At 41.0% G+C, this 19,934-nt stretch overlaps 1 protein-coding gene across 8 annotated transcripts in view; it reads right to left on the minus strand.

The window, feature by feature from the left end:
* PKHD1 (PKHD1 ciliary IPT domain containing fibrocystin/polyductin) overlaps positions 1 to 19,934 on the minus strand; it is a 603,444-nt gene that overhangs the window by 418,839 nt on the left and 164,671 nt on the right. For all 8 annotated transcript variants that reach the window (XM_032648750.1, XM_032648749.1, XM_032648748.1 and 5 more), the window contains 2 exons: positions 1,521 to 1,731; positions 86 to 243 (listed from right to left, as the gene is read on the minus strand). In XM_032648750.1, coding sequence (XP_032504641.1) covers positions 86 to 243; positions 1,521 to 1,731 — 369 coding nt within the window. The remainder of the gene's footprint in view (positions 1 to 85; positions 244 to 1,520; positions 1,732 to 19,934) is intronic.

Raw genomic sequence — 19,934 nt, forward strand, 5'->3', positions numbered from 1 at the left:
AAAGAAGTCATCCACACCACTTAACATTGGACAGTAAGAACATTCTTTTTCACCCACTGGACTTCCCAACAAAATGCTTCTCTACCTTGTGAAGCATTGGCCCTCTGGCATGAAGCAAGGAGCTGCACCCTCTCATCAGTGAGATTTCCCTGTATGGTAACACTCCTGCTGAGGAGAACCACCATGACCTTTAAAACATGGAGCTCTCCAGCCACCCAGTTCTCTGTGGAGTTGTGAGAATATCTGAAACAAAGAAAAAGAAAATGACACATCTGAAGATATCACCCAAAAATCTTTGTTGTTGTTGTTGCATTACTTTTTTTAACATCTTTATAGGAGTATAATTGCTTTACAATGGTGTGTTAGTTCCTGCTGTATAACAAAGTGAATCAGCTCTATGTATACATATATCCCCGTGTCCCCTCCCTTTTGCGTCTCCCTCCCACCCTCCCTATCCCACCCCTCTAGATGGTCACAAAGCACCGAGCTGATCTCCCTGTGCTATGCAGCTGCTTCCACTAGCTATCTATTTTACATTTGGTAGTGTATATATGTCAATGCTACTCCCTCACTTCGTCCCAGCTTCCCCTTCCCCTTCCCTGTATCCTCAAGTCCATCCTCTACGTCTGCATCTTTGTTCCTGTCCTGCCCCTAGGCTCATCAGAACCTATTTTTTTTAGATTCCATATATATGTGTTAGCATACAGTATTTGTTTTTCTCTTTCTGACTTACTTCGCTCTGCATGACAGACTCTAGGTCCATCCACCTCACTACAAATAACTCAATTTCGTTTCTTTTTATGGCTGAGTAACATCCCATTGTATATATGTGCCCCATCTTCTTTATCCATTCATCTGTTGATGGACACTTAGGTTGCTTCCATGTCCTGGCCATTGTAAATAGAGCTGCAATGAACATTGTGGTACATGACTCTTTTTGAATCATGGTTTTCTCAGGGTATATGCCCAGTAGTGGGATTGCTGGGTCATATGGTACTTCTATTTTTAGTTTTTTAAGGAACCTCCATACTGTTCTCCATAGTGGCTGTATCAATTTACATTCCCACCAACAGTGCAAGAGGATTCCCTTTTCTCCACACCCTCTCCAGCATTTATTGTTTGTAGAGTTTTTGATGATGGCCATTCCGACCGGTATCACTCCAAATCTTATTAGGAATAGTAAGCCACTAAATTAGCCTAATTCTCCATCTGGGGCTCTATTTCTTTAGAAAACTCAGATAAAGAAGAGTGAACTATCATCACAAGTATGTGAAAATTAGGAACTATGCTGACTATTGCACTGACCATCTACTGCAAGACGAAAGTTCTAGAGTCTTACCAGAGAAACTTATTTAAGAAGTCTTAATCTTCCAAATGTTTCATGCTTTGTAATCTTGTCAAAATGTCTACTATTATTTAATGTAAAAATGCATTATTGAAAGACAAACAAATGTCAGACACCAACACAGTGAAGACCTCATCTTCTTCCATCTAAAAGGAGCCAGGGTGACATGCAGTACCTCAAGGGTGACCTCAGATGGAGGTCTGTATTCTGCGCAGTCTCCACAATGACAGTCTCTTCCAAGGGCTTGGCGCCTTCTGCACCCATCCCACTGATGACAGTAACTTCATCCCCCGCGTGCCAGTCCACAGCATCTTCCAGAGCCAACACCGTGTCACGGGCATAGGCAGCTGCTCGAAGATGGGTGACCACTACTTCTGGGAGTGAACCTAAAGCAAATGCGAGGGAAACCTGCCTATAGACATTTTAAAAACTTATTATGAACGTGATGTTATTCAGCCAAAAAAGTCCCGTGAAAGAAGAATCTGAGAAAGCAAGCTTCAGGCTCAATAGGAACCAATGCCTTCACTTTTTTGGATATTGGGTTTTTTTGTCTGTCACACAGGGACAATAAAAGCAATCCAGGATAGAGAATGATATGGGGTGAAAAACACAGGAATTGGAGTCAGACTAACTTTACAGTTGAATCACAGTCTTGCCATAGTCTAACTATGTTTCTTTGGGTGATATACTTAAAGGTGGGTCTCAGTTTCCTCAGTTACAAAGCAGAAGCAGCAAAGCCTTCCCTCCTGGGGGTTTAGGATGATTCAATGAGAAAATATCTGTGAAACAACTAGCGTGGACCTTGCCACATAACAGACCCTCAATATATTTTAGTCTGCTCTCTTCCCTCCTTGCATCACACTGTTTTGAGGATGATATTTGTCACCTCTTTCTTCTTCCAAGTAGACTCTCCAAGATAGAAGTTCACCATGTATTTCTAAACTGAAGACTTCAACTCACTGTACAAATAGTAATAGTAGAGTTAAAAGTCAAAATTACCCTCAGAATGGTTGTCCTAAGTCTTAGGGTATTAAGTGATCCCCTTATACTGTAAGACAAGGTGTATCCAGGACAGGATGGCTCAGCAAAGCTGAACAAGGGGGAACGTGTGACTCTAGATACCTTGGTTTGTTTTAGGCTCCAGTGCAGCCGTCTGATCCTCCCCAAACCAGTATGCTGCTCCTTAACCAGTCTCGTAGTTTACTCTGGCCTTTTCCAGCAAGGTTCAAGGCAAAGATTTTTTTACAGCCATTACCTGAAGCAATACCTCAGAAAACACAAGGCTTACTCCCAACTCCTCCTTTCCTCAGCACATTTCCTTCCTCCTTCGCAATAGATCATAATTTACCTCTAGCCCACAGCAACTTCCTGTCCTCCCTTGTTGCACTAAAGTAATAATCCTTGAATCTCTAACTACAGAGGTGGGCAACAATAAATCATTTTCAAATTATTTTAAACTTCCCTCTTTATTTATTTGTCTATGTTGGGTGGCGAGGGCATTGTACCAGTAATGTTGTTCTAGGCTTAGGAAGGTCTCTGGGTTAATGATGTAATTTCCGAAGTTTACTTGGGCAATAATTTTATCTTAAAAAAAATTCCCAGAGTTCAAAATGTCTAATTATAGAGCAGGTGAAAATTAAGACATAAATCATCCCCAAAAGAAAATAATTTTAATTTTTTTCCTGGTTTGTGTGTTTTAACCTTTGGGAACAATAAATGAAACAAAGTCTATTTTGATGTATATGCATATATATGTGAATTTCTATGATCTGTTCTTGAATGTCTGCACAGAAAAATCTCTAATATGCATAGAAAATGTTTGTCAAGGACAAAATTCTATTAAACGCTGTGATCAATGGTTCATAATACTCAGTCAATACTCAACAAACACCTGCCGTGCACCTATCAACAAGCAGCTACATGTGGCAGAACCAAGAATAGGCACAACAAAGATATTTTTTAGCTAATCATTCTTATAAATAATAGTCAAGTCAGAATGAATAGAAAAAAATCACAGAGGATCTTTGAAGTGAATTTTTAACTATTAACATAAACTTAAGACCTTTCAAATGTTGACAGAGCCTCTAGAAAGCAGTAAAATTATCTCATAATTTATTCGCTCTCATTGCAAAAACAACACACCTCTACATGTCTGACTAAAACATCAACCTGAGCGTCTGATGCGTGCCAGCCTCATATTTGCAGCTACATAGCAGATATGGATATTTGGATGAGTTACCATCGTCTCAAACTGGAGAATGTCAAAATAAATTTAATAATCACCTGAGCTAGACCCTCTGCAAACAGCTTTTATTCTTCTGACCATTATGCATGTTCTTTTTTAATTACATCCCTTCTTTGTTCATTAACCTGCAGTATCTGCCTACAGTACTCAGTAATAAAGGCACAAATTCCCTTCTTGACTTTCAAGAGTCTCCTTAATCAGACTCCACTGTATGGTCTCTGACTCCTGAATAAACTCTCCATTCCAGGAAGCCTCTTTACTGTACTTCTTCTCATTTAACAGGATCATTCCTACGTCTACTCCTTTGCCTGTTCTATACCTTCCACTGGGTGCCCAGTTTTCTTCCCCTCATCTGCTCTCCTAAAAACAGCTCAAGCCTCACCTCTTCTGTTGGATGTCAGGGAGCACTTCAGCCCATGCTGATGTCCACTGCCTCCTATAGACGCCACAGTGATAAGGGGCGGGGGCGGTTCTTATTGAGTAAAAGGTCAGTGTACATCTGGGACTAGGCACGCCACATGTCTGGCTGGATTGTGGGCCATTTAACTGAGTTGCTTTGCATGGGAGAAGAAGTTCCACAAAGGAACAGATAGGAAAGGATGACAGAGATGGTATGGGGTCTGTCTCAGACATGGGCTCTCTCTCATGGACCCGTGGCTGAACCTGAGGAAAGAACCTGCAGGAACTCTCCAGATGGATTCTGTACCCGCTGCTCCTCTGCGTGGGATTCCTTCATCAACTCACTCTGCCTCATTCTTCAGAATGATGTTCAACTTGGTCCTTCAGAGAAACCTCTGAGACCTCCAAACTAGGTCAAACCCTGACTTATAATCTGTCATATCACTGTGTCCCTCTCCTTTCTAGCATTTAACACATGTGGTTTGACCTCTATTACTGTCATTCTCCATCTCCCCTATTAAACATGGCGGCAGAAGTTATACCTATACTTGCCCACCATTATAGTACCAATGCATATCACAGTGTCTTGTATATAATAAGTGTTCAATAAATATGTACTGAAGGAGGAAAATCATGACGGAAACATGGAGAAGCAAGCACCCCAAAGTTTTGGCACCCAGATGGTCAGATGGGACCCCAAGTGGCAACAGTGGTTGCCTTTGGTTCCATCATGGAACACAACCGTCCCACACCTGAGGGTTGGACCACCTGGGCAGCAAGGAAAGTCTGCACCCTTGGCACCCTGTGTTCAGTATTTTCATGGCAGGTACCCGAAGCAAGGGCAGCAGGGCAGCCCCCAGCTGCCTTCCTTCTGAAGGGAGCACAGTGACCAAGAAAACCAAAACAAGAGGAAAATAGACTAACTGATGAGATTGTCATGAGAACACCTATAACAAGCAGGCAGGGATGTTGGTAAGGGCTGGAGGATCTGTGAGAGTTGGGGGAGGTGAGCAGGAATACTTTTGTTATCACTATTGAAATATCCACAGGCTGAGAGTGTTCAGGGAGGCCTGGGGAGACTTGAGTGATGTAACCTATAGTCAGCACCGTATATTTCATACTAAGTTATTCTGTAATTATTATAGTACCTATGTCTCTTGCCCCACCTTGAATGCAGGGCCACTGCCTCATGCCTCCTCTACAAATGTCACAATTTCTAACACAGCATTCAACTGGGTTCATGATTAGCATTCAACTCAGAGGGATTTAAACTATTCTGACTACTGCCATACGGACAATCACCTACAAACCTTCATCAGATATATACCTAAGTGAGCATATGATATCCAGCATGTAAAAAGCTGAAAAACAACACAAACATTATTGAGAATTTAGAATAAATCCAACCTATGCTAAGTAGTGTTACTCTGAAGTAAGAATTGTTGGTTTTCTGGGTTTTGCTTTGTTTTGTTTTCCTTTTGACAGATTGTACAGATTAGGAGGCTAAAATAGGCTAAAGTAACGCTTCCAGGACAAAATCACACAGTAGGAGATGTCAGTGCCAAGTTCTGAAACTGGCTCTTCTGAATCCAGAACCAAAGAACTGGACACCTAATGGAATTCTAGCCTCTGGAAGCAACTGTATATTAACTGTGCTCAATTAGCTTTGATACTCAAAACATTATAGCCTTTACTTTATAAATACTATTTAAAAGCCATACAAGGTGGATCGACTGACTTCTCTGATGAAAACAGCATCGTACACATTTCAAATGTGAGTCATTTCACTTCACAGAACTCTTCAGAAACCCAGCTCAGGTGTCTCCCTTCCTTTCTGTACCACAAATAAATAAAAATTAAAAAAAAGAGAAAAAGAAAAAAAAAGAAAAACCATGTAAAAATACACTTTAAAAAGCTCAGTAATTTATGCATATGCTTACAAGAAAAAAAGATTGTGCTCTTGACTCGTAATTTAATACAATGTTTAACCTCTTTGGGCTTTCAACTTTGACCTGTTAACCAACAAACTACTCATTTTCTCCCACTAATGATTTCTACTCATAATTGTACTTCCTACAAATTATTGTTCAAGCATGTCAGTGCCATTCATCCATAATTACACAGGCCCAGAGAATCATCTTGCCAAATGGTCATGGAGAGAAAGAAAATCATCTTTGTGGGTTAACACACTTTAAAATCACTAATTATCCTCTGTTTGTTTTGTAGGACTTCAATCGTTCAATTTATTCCAAGTGAATAACTGCCAAGACCTTTCCAAATCAGTAAAGGGCAGGGGGAGGGGAAAAGGGGGCTGGGGGAGAGGGAGAGAGAGGAAGGAAGGCAGAGAGAGGAGGGAGGGAAAGAGGGAGGAAAGAATTATTTCATCAAAATCATGTTCACATCAGAACAGAAATATAAAGAAATTCACAAAAGAACTAGAAATATTTTTCTCAAATATATGTAAATTATTTCCCCTTATTTCTGCATGCAGCTTCACCATTATCCATAGCAAAACAATGAATGCTACCTTTCCTTTCGTGTAGATGAACATCTGTCAAGCACTGGCAAGACAGACATAAAGGGAACAGAGTCACTGTCCTCCAGGGTCCATGAATAGTACAGGAAATAAACAAAAAAATCACAGATGCACTCTGTTAAGTGTTAAGGCAGAGGGACACCCAGGGTCCGCCAGTGAAGAGACATGGAACACCTCACACAGAGGCAGGGGTTGTTTCTGGGAATGCTTCCCAGAAGACGTGACAACTGAGCTGGGTCTTGAAGGATAAGCCACAGTGGAGGAGAGGACAAAATGGGCAGAGCCCTCCAGGCGAAGGCAACACTGTGCACCATGGTGTTGGCCAACATGACACACTCAAATAACTGCCATAGAGGTGGCACGGCCAGAATGCAGGTGTATGGCAGGGATGGGGACCTGACGAGGGTCAGTGGGAATGCACCTGGAAGGGTGAGCAGGCCCTGCCCTGGAAGGACCCCGCAGGCCCTCCCAAAGAGCTTAGAGTTTACTCCAAAAGTGGTTTGGAAACCACCAAAGAAATATTTCACATGACAACTAAGGAATCATACTGTTGTGAAACCAGCCATATTTTAAGCTCATAAGCTTACATATCAAACTGAGGGGAGAGAATCCTTAGAGAGACACTGTATATACTGCACACTGGGGAGAACGAGAAAAGTCTGAGTCATGTCCTGAGCTGGGTAGGAGCCAGCCAGGGGGGAAGGAGGGAGCTTGATGTGCTCCAGGGACTGAATGGAGATGGGGGTTTCTGGAGCAGATGAGTAAGAAGCCATGGTGTGGCTGGGACAAATAATGCCGGACCCTCTTGGCCTGCTTTAAAGGAACTGAACCTCATTCAGAACAGTTACTTGATCAAATTTATGGTTTTAAGCGTCACACTGGATGTGGCATGAAGAGTAGATTACAAGAAAGTGCATAAAAGAAAGAGATGTATGTAGAAGGCTTCTGCAGTTTGTAGAAGGCTAATGTAGTAGATCAGACAAGAAGTTTTGGAGGTCTGAATAAGAGTAAGGCAGCAGATCTGGAGAGGAGTATAAAAATTGGGGGTACCTTTTGGGGAATCAAGAGGACTGGGTGATTGGCTCTAAAGGTAAGGGGAAAGAGGTTAATAATGCCTCACAGATCCAGAGCTGATGCGAGTCGGTAGACAACAGGGACATCTTGGGAAAAAGATAACAAATCCATTCGATAAACAGTTATTGAGCACCTACTGTGTGCTATGTGCCATGTGCTGTTCTAGGTACTGGGAATACAGTAGTGAGAAAAACAGTCAAAAATCCCTGCCCTCATGTACTTTATATTCTAGTAGTATTCAGTTTTAGACATACTTGGTTTTAGATGACCATTTTAGACAGGTTACATGTTAGATACTAAAGAGAATATCCAAGTAAAAAGTTGAGTCTGAAGCTCAGAAGAGAGGTCTGAGGCTCGATATATAAAGAAATATGTGCATAAAGGTTAACGCTGGGAATAAGTGGGGTTTCTTTAGAGAAAGTACACATTATAAATGAAGAATATTCAAGACCAAGCCCATGGGAACATCGTCATTCGAAGATTGGGCAGATGGAGAGGAATGTAAGGGGATCAGAAGAAGGAAGAAAACCAAAAAATTGAAGGTATGCATTTACCCATAATTACAGAAAATAATGCAGTGGAAGGAAAGTCTTAGCTCTCCATACACCTGCTTGAGGACTCATTCCTCCCCCATCTCCTTGCTCTTTTTTGTAATGTTTAAGCTCTGGGCATCTGCCCAGCATTTCTTGTACTTGAGCCCTGTTTCCCACTGTTCATTTCATCCATCTGCCAATAGAAGGTAGAGTAGCAGAATATGAGCTTTGAGAGGAAAGGGGTGGAGAGAAAACCCTGGCTTTCTACTGTTTCTCAGTTCCCCTCCCCCTGCCAGCAGCTGGCCCAGATTCTCTGATCATATACTACCCCTAACAACAGCAGAAGGTTATAAGTAACCAGAGGAATTAGGAAAGGGCTGACTACTGCTGATTACTCCACCTCGCACCTAAGCTGGCTCTCTCTGCTCCCAGAACCCACACTGTGCCAGGCCATCGTGTCACCTCTGGGCCACAGAAGCCACTCTCAGGGCAGAGGGACTTAGCACCCTCTGTCACTAGTACTCAACAGGAAAAGACTGATATAGTAGAGTCCAAATGGGATGAGAGCCCAGAGAGATGTGCCCCTGACATCTCATGTTGAAAATGGACCTGCTTCCCCACACAATTATTCGTATACACAAAGGTCAGCTGCTATACTCCCCTTAGCATTAGACAGAAAAGTAAAACACACTTTTGAGGGCTCACATAGGCCCTTAACCATAGGTTTATCAGCATTTCTTTTTCTTAATTGAAGTATAGTTGATTTACAATATTGTTTTAGTTTCAGGTGTGCAGCACAGTGATTCAGTTATACATATATATCTATTCTTTTTCAGATTCTTTACCCTTATAGGTTATTATAAAATATTGAGTATAGTTCCCTATGCTATACAGTAGGTCCCTGTTGTTTATCTATTTTATATATAGTAGTGTGTATATGTTAATCCCAACCATCTTTAAACAAATGTATTCCAAGTTACAAACAACCAACTTAGAAGGGAATTCTTTGCACCCAAACCATTTGTGAATCGGAGGTGATCCAATTTACTTTACTTCAGAAGAGAAGACTGTGACATTAGCGTTAATACAAGACTATCTGGCAAACCAAAGAGATGGAATGGAGGCATGTTGCGTGCACCATTTCCCTCTGCCCTTGAGAATCATTCGCTGTGATTTCTCTCTTGGATGAAGACAAACCCTGGCGGGGGAATCCTGTATGAGATTGGCTCTGTGTGTGCACCGCGAGCCTCCTGCATCCTTACTGGTCAATCTCCAGCGGTATTGATGGAGCCGTTCTCTAAATGTGCAGATCAGCTGGCTCCATACACAGCTGCTCAGCAAACATTTATGCCCTGCAATGAAAGACCTGGGTACCGCATCTGTCCCCAGTGCTAAGAAGTCTGCCATTCTTTTGGCACAAAGGGTTAGGCCAAGGCTAACCAAGGTTATTTGGATGGTGCAGTGAGCCCTACTATAACTGAAGGCCTTTTCTAGAGGTATGAAAGAAAGGCTAACTTTTTATTTTGACCGATCTGAGCTTTACTGTTGCTACTATGATTTAAAAGTGACTGAGAAGAATCAAAGGATAAAGTTCAAAATACCAAGGAAATCGTATATTGTGAGATAAGTGGAAACATCTGGAATGCTGTTCCTAGCTCCTGTGTGAATTTCAGGCCAGTTCAACAAATGCCATTCTTAGGCCCTATAGAACTGTGCGGAAATTTCGTTAGTTAGAGGGGCAAGATAAAGACTTCTGACTTGGTCAGAGATAAAGACTTCTGTAGAGTATCTTTAACATCCACTTCTATTCATTGTCAAAAAAATATATAAAAACTCAGACATATTTCTGACCAGATAGACAATTGTTTTGATAATCATTGCTATGGATTATGCTGTGGAGTGGAGGTGACAGTGAAGAAAGAGCTATTTTTTAATAACATAATTTCTTTTAGAAAGGCAATAAATGTATAATGTTTAAAATAAAAATATAGACAAGCAAAAGAAGACAATAAAGGCATCCATGATCTTATTACAACAGGTTAATATATGTCTTTTCTGTCCTCCTTTTCCTGTATTCATATGTTGACAAGATTTCATATAAACAAAAATGCTATAATTCCGTACATACCATTTTGTGAAATTTTCTCTACTTAATGGAGGAGGAACATTTTTCAATTGTATTATATACTATTTAATATCATTATAGCATCATAGTATCCCACTTTAAAAATCTGTATTTTACATACTAATCCATTATTTCTTCATATTCAGCTTTTTCTCAATATTTTTCTTTCATAAACAGTGAAGATGTAAACATTCTTGAGCGTAATTTTTATGCATACTCATGATCATCTCACTAGTATAAATTCCTAAAAGTGACACTGCCATATCAAGGCATATGCCTAGGTTTAACCTGTTGATATTACCGCCAAGTTGCCTTACAGAAAGACTGCACATACTCTATACACATTAGCAGTATATGTGAACGCCCATTCCTCAGACTTTCTACTACTCTTTTTAATATTGGTGAAGTTGATGGTTAAGGGGGAAAAAAATCACTTTTGTTTTAATTTGCATTTCTGTAATTACTAATGACGCAAAGATAGGAGAAAACTCATTAGAATAAAAAAGAATCTCTCCCTCCTTGTGAGCACAGGATAACCCAAGCCCTCTCTACATGCAGTCATGTTGGTCATTTGCATTAATTATACTGATATGTCTATTCACACCCATCGCCAGATTTTAAATTTGTTCTAAAAAGCTCTTTATTTATAAAAGACATTAATCTGTACCTGTATCAAATAAGAATTTAGTGTCTGATAAAGGTAACATTTAAAATTCCCAGGGAAATGTATTAGTTTCCTATTGCCGCTATAACAAATTACCACAAAATTAGTGTCTCAAAAAAACAATGCAAATGTACTGTCTCATGGTTCCAGATGTTAGAATTCTAACATTGGATTCACTGAGCTAAAATCAAGGTGTCGACAGGGCTGCTTCCTTCTGGAGGCTCTGAGAAGAAAATCTGTTTCCTCGCTCGTCTTTTTCAGCTTCTAGTGGCCACCTGTATCCCTTGGCTTGAGGCTTGTGGTTTGTGGCCCCTCCTTCATCTTCAAACACATCACTCCTCTCTCTGCTTCCACCATTGCATCTCCTTCTCCTCTGACTCCTCCTGTGTCCCTCTGATAAGGACCAATGTGATTACATTGGGCCCATCTGAATTATCCAGGATAATCTCCCCATTTTAAAATCTTTAATTTAATCACACCTGCGAAGTCTCTTTTGCCAAACCTTCATGGGTTCCAGGAATTGGGGTGTAAACATATTTGGAGGCCATTTTTCAGCATACCATAATTGCACTGTTGCATCAATAGTGTTGAGAAAATTGACCAACCATTTGGAAAAAAGATTAAATAAATAACTTACACACTATATCAAATTAAATTCTAGATGGACTAAAGAAGGGGTTGGCAAACATTTCCTATAAAGGGCCAAACGATGAATAGATTTTGATCTGCAGGCCAGGTTGTCTCTGTTGCAACTCAGCTCTGCCATGGCAGCATGAAGCAGCCATAGAGGATACCTAAACACATGGGCATGGCTGTTCTTCAGTAAAATTTTGTTTGCAAAAATAGGCAATGGACCAGATTTGTCCCATGGGCCATCATTTGCTGACCCTAGATTAAAGACACTAATGTGAAAAAACAAAACAAAACAGTAACAGAACCAGGAAACAAATAGATAAATTTTTATATAGTCTTTGTACAGGTGAGAATTTTCTAAACATGAAATCAAAGGAAGAAACCATAAAAGAAGATATCTGTAGATTTGCCATTATAGAAATCAGAAAATGCCATAAAAAATACTGAACATAATAAACAAACTGGGGAAGAAGCAGGTTCTTTGTACCCCTAACAAGAATACTACAAAGCCAAAAAAAAAAAAAAAAAAAAAAAAAAAGAATACTACAAAGGGAGCCAAAAGGAACAAAGCCCTACTTAGAATCCCAAAATAACTTGAAAGAATTAAAATTAGGAAGAATGCTCCAGAAACCTGGAAGGAGTATCTTCTGTTTATCTTTCTGCCACAGGTAAACACCAGCTATGTGTATACAAAATAACAGAAAGCCCATGCGCATCATAAGCCTATGAAGAGGACGGAGTGAATACTAGTTAACTCCCCTTCCGGGCTCCAGTTTCATCATCTCTGAGATGAAAGTAACAATCCCAGTCGTTCCTACTTCACAGAGTTGTGAAAGTTAAATGAGAGGAAAGAATGGGAAGCAGCTTTGAAAATTATAAAGTGCCAGGATCTTGGTAAAACTCCAATTTTAACAAATACTGAATATAATGCCCAATCCAGTGATACTCCTTCTTCAGGACTAGGCTGAAAGCAATACCATTAATAATATTGCTTTGATGATACATGTGGAAGAATTCTCTTTGAAGGAAAAATCACATGCTCCTGCCTATGGAACATTCCATTTACTTAACAAAGCTGGATTTCTTTTGGTACTCAAAAATGTAAAAATTGTAAAATCTAGACTACATTAACCATTTAATAAGCTAAAAGAAGGTTACTAAGGGCTTCCCTGGTGGCGCAGTGGTTAAGAGTCCGCCTGCCAATGCAGGGGACACAGGTTCGTGCCCCGGTCTGGGAAGATCCCACGTGCCACGTAGCAGCTGGGCCCGTGAGCCATGGCCGCTGAGCCTGCACATCTGGAGCCTGTGCTCAGCAACGAGAGAGGCCACAACCGTGAGAGGCCCGCATACCACAAAAAAAAAAAAAAAAAAAAAAAAAAAGGTTACTAAGACTGAAAAGCACCGCAGTGAGGGAGGAGTGAGGGTTGGAGAACACAGCAGGCGATGCAGGCAGAAACCTACATTAGAGAGGGTGCTATAACCATGTTAGAAATTTTGGACTTTCCCAGGGACAACAGGAAGCCACTAAAGGTTTTGAGCAGAAGCGTGATGTGAACAGATCTGTGAAAAGATCACCCTGGCTCCAGGGTAAACAATGAATTGGAGAGGGAAGAAAATAGCAACTAAAAGATAAACTACAAAGCTTAAACAATAGTCCAGGCACAAGCTCATGGCATCATGAACTAAGGTAATAGTCATGGAAGTGGAGAGAAGTAAATGAGTTACCCAAGAATTAAAATCAAGACCTAGTGATGGACACAATACGGGGAACGACAGAGATGGGGGTATCAAGAATGACAACCATGTTTCCAGATGACAGATTACTGAAAAGCAATAAACACCATCCCAGCCTTCTTAGAATAGCGAGGCAGCTTCATCAAATCAAAACTGTAGGCATATAATTAATAATAATAATACTCACTGAGTAACTACTCAATGCCTGTCCTTGTGCTAAGTGCTTTACATGTTTTGTTTCATTTAAACCACCTAACAGCACCATGAGAAATGTTTTAGAATCATCTCTCCAACTTGTATATGGAAACTGAAACACTGAAGAGTTGACCTTTTCAAAGACCACCCGACAGTTAGTGGTAGAGATGGCGTTTGGAGCCAAGCAGGCTACTTCCAGAGTCCTCGCACCTAACGCTCATCCAGAGGAAGATGAGTGAGTGCTCTGTGACTGAGCAAGGCCAAGTTCATCTGGAGAAGATGCAGAATGTCAGCCAAGATCCTCATGACCTAGAAGGAGAAAGTAAACTACAGAAATCTTCAAAGGAAGACATGGATCTCCCTTGGAAAGCTTTGTGTCAAGACAAGAGGCTTGCTACCTTCCTGGATTATGTGTCTAAGATGTGATACAGGGTCAGTTATAGAAAATGGGATCCACTTTAGTAAAGGTGATGCGTCAACTTGACTGGGCTTTGGGGTACCCAGAGAATTAGCCAAACATTATTCTAGCATGTCTGGAAGGTGTGTCTGGATGAGACTAACATGTGAATCCATAGCCTCCCATAAAGCAGACTGTCCTCTCTGAGGTGGGTGGGCTTCATCCAGTAATCCATTCAAGACCTGAATAGTACAAAAAGCCTGAGTGAGCTGGAACTCCTGCCTAACTGCTGAGTTGAGACACTGGTCTCTTCCAGGCTTCAGATTTGGACTGAAACTCTGGCTCTTTGGGTTCAAGCCTGCTGGCTTTTGAACTGCAACTAACACCATGGACTCCACTGGTTCTCAGGTCTTTGGACTCAGACTACAACTACATACACATCAGCTCTCCTAGGTCTCAGCCTCTATAATCACATGAGCCATTTCCTTATAATAAGTTTCTTCATATGTATATATATCTATATGAATGTATATATAAATAGGTGAATTAGTGAATGAATAAGCCACTAGTCACTGTAGGCAGGGTGCTCTGGATAAATAGAACCAATGTGATATCTATATATCTGTATCTACATCTATCTATATACCTATCTATCTATACGTATATATATGATATCACATTGGTTCTATTTATTTGGAGAACCCTGACTAATACAGAGACTTGTTCACTCATGACTAACACTGCCAAAAGAAAGTACAGAAAAACCTTTGGAACCATAAGGGCTTAGATAGGAAACTTAAGCCCTTATGTACTATTTTCATTACTTCATTCTATCAATGGTTAGAATTTTAGAAGGAAGTAGTTCACGGTTTTAAGACAAATCCATTTTTCTTATTTGAGAAATACCTTCCTAATTTATCTTTCATATGGTCTAAAGACTCTACTATACTACCAATATTTATAACATGCCAATGACTCTGCTTTTAAGTCCCAGGGGATGGAAAATGCACTAGGCCAAACAAAGGGGAGGTCTCTATTTTTACTCTCCTCCCATTACAAGGATAGGGAAAAGGGTCCAGGAGGCAGCTCCCTGGTTTCTGCCTCCTATTCAAGAGAGGCCTGGAATAGGTGGGCAAGACCAGCTCTCCCCTGAGCACTGGGGCAAATGTGTTCTCCTCTCTTCTTGGACTGACTGGCTATGCTGGACTTGTCTTCCATCAAGGGCAAAGTCCCCAGTGTCTTGTGTGGCCTTAGGGATAAGGAAGGAATGCAAGCTGTTGTCCATCCCCTTCATAGCTTAGTCAAGAATTAGTCACATGATACAGCATTGTTCACGAGAGGTTCTCTTTGGCTTGGGCCAAACCATAATATGAAATAGTGATGCCTTAGCTGGCCATTCCCTGGGATGTATTGATACATATTTACACAAGAGTGGCCAGTCCAGATCAAGATCCATGTGGTCCTGAATCCCCTAACTAAAAACTATCTTACAAAGCAACCTGATACTTTCAATAACACTTTCTAAATATAATTGAATCTAGAAAATATCAAAACGTTGTTAGACATTTTTTAATTCTAAATTTTCTATTAATTGTGTTTCTATCAATAGTGAATTTGGTTTTGCTTAGTGAAGTAACTGATTGGAATTTTTCTTATTTTCCTAGCCAAACTAAACAGGTTTGAAATATCCAGTAAAATTTTATTAATTTTCTCCAAATTAGTAAAAGTAGTAAAAATGTCAGATTGTCAAATATTTTAAAAGTAGACAAGCTATTGTTTTTACTTGCTCATTCTCTTATTCTGGTTAGATAACACACCTCTAATTTTAAGGAATCATCCTCTCTCAGTCTCAGACCATGTAGTTCTGGGGGGGTCTATCATACACTTGCTCCATCCCAGCCAGTAAGAGCACCACTTCCCCAGCCACGGTAGCAGCTTCAGTGATGGGCTTATGACCCAAACAGGGTCAAAGTTAATCCTGAGTCTTCTGCTTAAGCTTTTCATTCAGTTATTCACACAACATATACTTCTTGAAAGCCTACTGTGAGTCCAGCCACTGTTGTAGGGATTAGGATATTGTCAATAAAAAACAAAACAAAACAAAACATGAAAATCCCTGCCCTCATGATACATACATTCTACTAAGGAAAACACTAGAATAAGTACAATAAATATCACAAATAAACTGTATATAATATGTTAGACAGTGTTAAAAGCCAAACGGGAAAAACAAAGGGGGTGTGAAATTTTGATGAGGGGAAATGTTGGAATTTGCTCAGAAATAGTCATTGGAAAAGAGCCCTTATTTCATCTGTAGCCACAGGGGCCTATTTCTACCTCTAGGAGTCAGATTGGTAAAGGAAGCCAGTTCAGGAGAAAGCAGAACCTAGAGCTGCAGAGAAACAAAGGCCTAATGACTTCATCGAAGCACCTGGACTCAGCTGTGCCTCCAGTTGTTTTAGTTTTATGAGGCAATAAGTGCCCTTATTTTTTGTTCAAATTGGGTTTTCTGTCACTTGCCACCAAAAAAGACCTGACGAATGCCAAGATGTTCAGGTATATATAGAAACTTAAAGTATCTTATAATGTGTTTCTAAGTGGGATTCCTGCTGTACTTGGATTATCGGATAGCTAGAACTCATTTCTAATTAGCATTATACATTTACATGTAAACACCTAAAATGCTAAGGACCTTAAAAACAGTATGTTCACTTTAAAGCGTTTAAATGAGCTCCTTAAGGTGTGCTTTATACTCTGAATGGAAGGAACCCTTTCTAATCCATTGTTCCAAGGTCACTCTTGTCCAGATCAAGCAATGACAAATTCTAAGTTATCTCAGTTAAGAATCAATGAGATTTTACCAGATATGTTTCTTCTATTGCACATATAGAATAGTTGTATTTTGGATTTTTTTTTTTTTTTGAAGCCTTGTAAGGCAACAGAGAAAATTTCTGCCTCAATTTTGTTAGTGGTGTTGGTTATATTTTCAGAGACACATAGTTAAGGACCAATCCTCAGGGGCTCTGAATAGAGAACCAGTCATTAGTCACTGGCCATCCTACATGCTGAGGGTTCCAAGTCCACCAGAACCACACTCACCAGCAGTAAGTTGACTGAGTAATTACCATCTGCCCCAACATACCAGCTGACCAGAACCACCATGCTGGACTGAAGTGTGTTTGAATTTAAGATTACAGAAAGCAACGAACAGGTTTTTAATTTTTCTTATCCTTCTTCCTCTATTTCTCCTTTCACTTTGATCTTACTTTCTTCCCACCCCTAAATCAAAACCACACACACACACACACACACACACACACACACACAATGGCTGCTTTCCCTTTCAACCTAATATCCTTCTGCAGCACCCTTTCTCATATGTAGCAAACAGTTGAGCACAGACTTCTAGTCCCCCAAACCCACCGAGAGGACCCAGGGGCAAAAGATGATAAGCACCCACATTGTATGTGAGCCATAAACAGACAGGGAGTAGACATTTCCTTGGGGTTTTTTTTTTTTTTTTTGCGGTACACGGGCCTCTCACTGCTGTGGCCTCTCCCGTTGCGGAGCACAGGCTCCGGACACTCAGGCTCAGCGGCCATGGCTCACGGTGGCTCACGGGCCTAGCCCCTCCGCGGCATGTGGGATATTCCCAGACCGGGGCACGAACCCATGTCCCCTGCATCGGCAGGCGGACTCTCAACCACTGTGCCACCAGGGAAGCCCCCTTGGGGCTTATTTAAAGGAGGCTAACTAACTCCGCCATCTGAGCCATGCCTGGACAGACCCCAGCCCCCAGCTACATGATCAACCAAGAGAGGAAATTCAAAGTTCTCAGAGATGGGGGTGAGTCATTAGCCTTAGTGAACAGCCATGGCCTTTTCCTCTCCTTCCCATACAGGGAGATCTGAGGCTACTTCTCTCCATTTAAGCAAAGAAAAAGGGCTTCAAATGTACCAGTCATACAGTTGCCTGCAAGAAAAGGAGACTGGCTTCTTTTTCCCAGGTTGGATGTCTGCATATGCAGCATATGTGTGGGCTACCCATGCTTATCTGAGCAGGGGAGAGGAGACTCAGAGAGAGAACAGAGGAAAGGGTGCTGAGAGGAACATCTCTGGTGTCTAAAGATTTGTAAGTTTCCTCTGGATCAAGTGGATTCTGGGGAAGGTAGCTTGACTTGAGCCAAATTTCTGATGGAAGCTAAGGGGACTGCAAACCCAGGTGGGGCTTCCACACTGGAAAACAGTGGGAAGATTTCCTACAGGACTCCAGTGGTCGAGGAGAGAGAATCAGCAGTCAGCCAGTATTATCCAGAGAGGCAGCAATGCCCAGCAGAGGATACGACTGCGTGGTTCAGTAAAAGGCTGGCCAGCCTTCTTGCCTCATCTTTCTACCTGCCCATCACCCATCTCACATCTTCCACTTGCCGAGCACACGCCTCACCTCTTCCACCTGCCCCAGCACCAGCACCAAGAGACCACAAAATAAGAAGGATGGATCATATGGTAACTCTATTTTTAGTTTTCTGAGGAACCTCCATACTGTTTTCCATAGTGGCTACACCAGCTTACATTCCCACCAACAGTGCAGGAGGGATGTAAGCTATTATATATAGGATGGATAAACAACAAGGTCCTACTGTATAGCACAGGGAACTATATTCAATATCCTATGATAAACCATAAACCATAAGAAAAGAATATACAAAAAGAATGTGTGTGCATATATATATACACACACATACACACACACACATATATATGGTGAACCACTGTACAGCAGAAATTAACACAGCATTGTAAATCAACTATATTTCAATTAAAAAAAGAAAAAAGATGAGCTACTTGAGTAATTTTTAGTCACTATTTTAGCAAAAGAACTCTTTCTTCCAATGAAATATTACTTTAACGCAAATTTAAGCTAGAGATAAAAGCAATGAAGCAATTACTTGAGCAATTTAAACCTTTATAGCTTGATCCTCAAATACTTCATTGTTGGCAGAACCCCTGAAGTTCCCCCAGGAAACATTCAGATTTTGTGGAGCCCGGTAGGAAAACCACTGCCCAGGACACATGTATCAACTCCATGCACACAATATTGTGCTCCCAGACAGCCTGATACCCTTTAGCAACAGAATATGAGTGTCCATAGACAGTACTCATAAAAAGCATGGAGTTTACATACAGATATTTGGTACTTTGAGAAGGGAAGCAAACTGCATTTAAACCCGCTTATTTTAACTCCTTTTTTCCTATTTATTCCTACAAAAGTCTCCTGTTCATAACATTATACTAGTGTTTTCCTCAACCACGTCCCCACATTCTCGCTTTTCCCAGAAACTTCCATTTATATTTAATGCCTGATCTTGTAATTTCTTGAAAAGGACAAAGACAGAAGTCCATTCAAGGCCAGAAGACGGCTTTTTCTTCTAAGAAACTGTCAGCCAAATTTCTCAGGGAGGAACTGGAAATGAAGTGAGAGACATTGATAAATTTCCCTTCTGAACAATCAATAAAAGCCCCACCATCCTGTTCAGACTCCCACTGTGGAAGCAAGGGCCGTAATTAGATTGTCAAAAATTCAACTTGCCCAAGCTGACAGCGACCCCCTCGAAAGTGACATGTGATTGGCACTCGGTCTGGGGTGGTGAACCTGTATTGGCAGACAGAGGGTAGGGAGCAAAGAGCAAGAGTGAAATTTCCTCATTGAAAACAGCCCCCCAAACCCCACACTGATGAAGAATCTGCGACCCTTTAGTCATATTAACATGGCAAAGTGTGCAGCTGACAACTTACTAAGCCATCTAATCTCCACCACAGATTCAGAACCCAGCCTGCCCCATCCACTCCCAAACCCAGAAAAAGAGGAATGGCATTCCTTCACGACCTCCAAAGCTAAAACCTCTCTCTTGCTGTGATGAAGAGGTAGACAAGAATATGAATAAGGAGAAAAATCTCCAGACAGAGATGGACCCGTGCCAAATAGAAGTCCCTCCATCCCTCACCCCTGAAAGAAACTATGAGCTCATAGGCACAGGGGACTCACTGCTTTGGG

Source organism: Phocoena sinus, chromosome 11, assembly GCF_008692025.1.
Source record: "Phocoena sinus isolate mPhoSin1 chromosome 11, mPhoSin1.pri, whole genome shotgun sequence".
Taxonomy (NCBI): Eukaryota; Metazoa; Chordata; class Mammalia; order Artiodactyla; family Phocoenidae; genus Phocoena; species Phocoena sinus.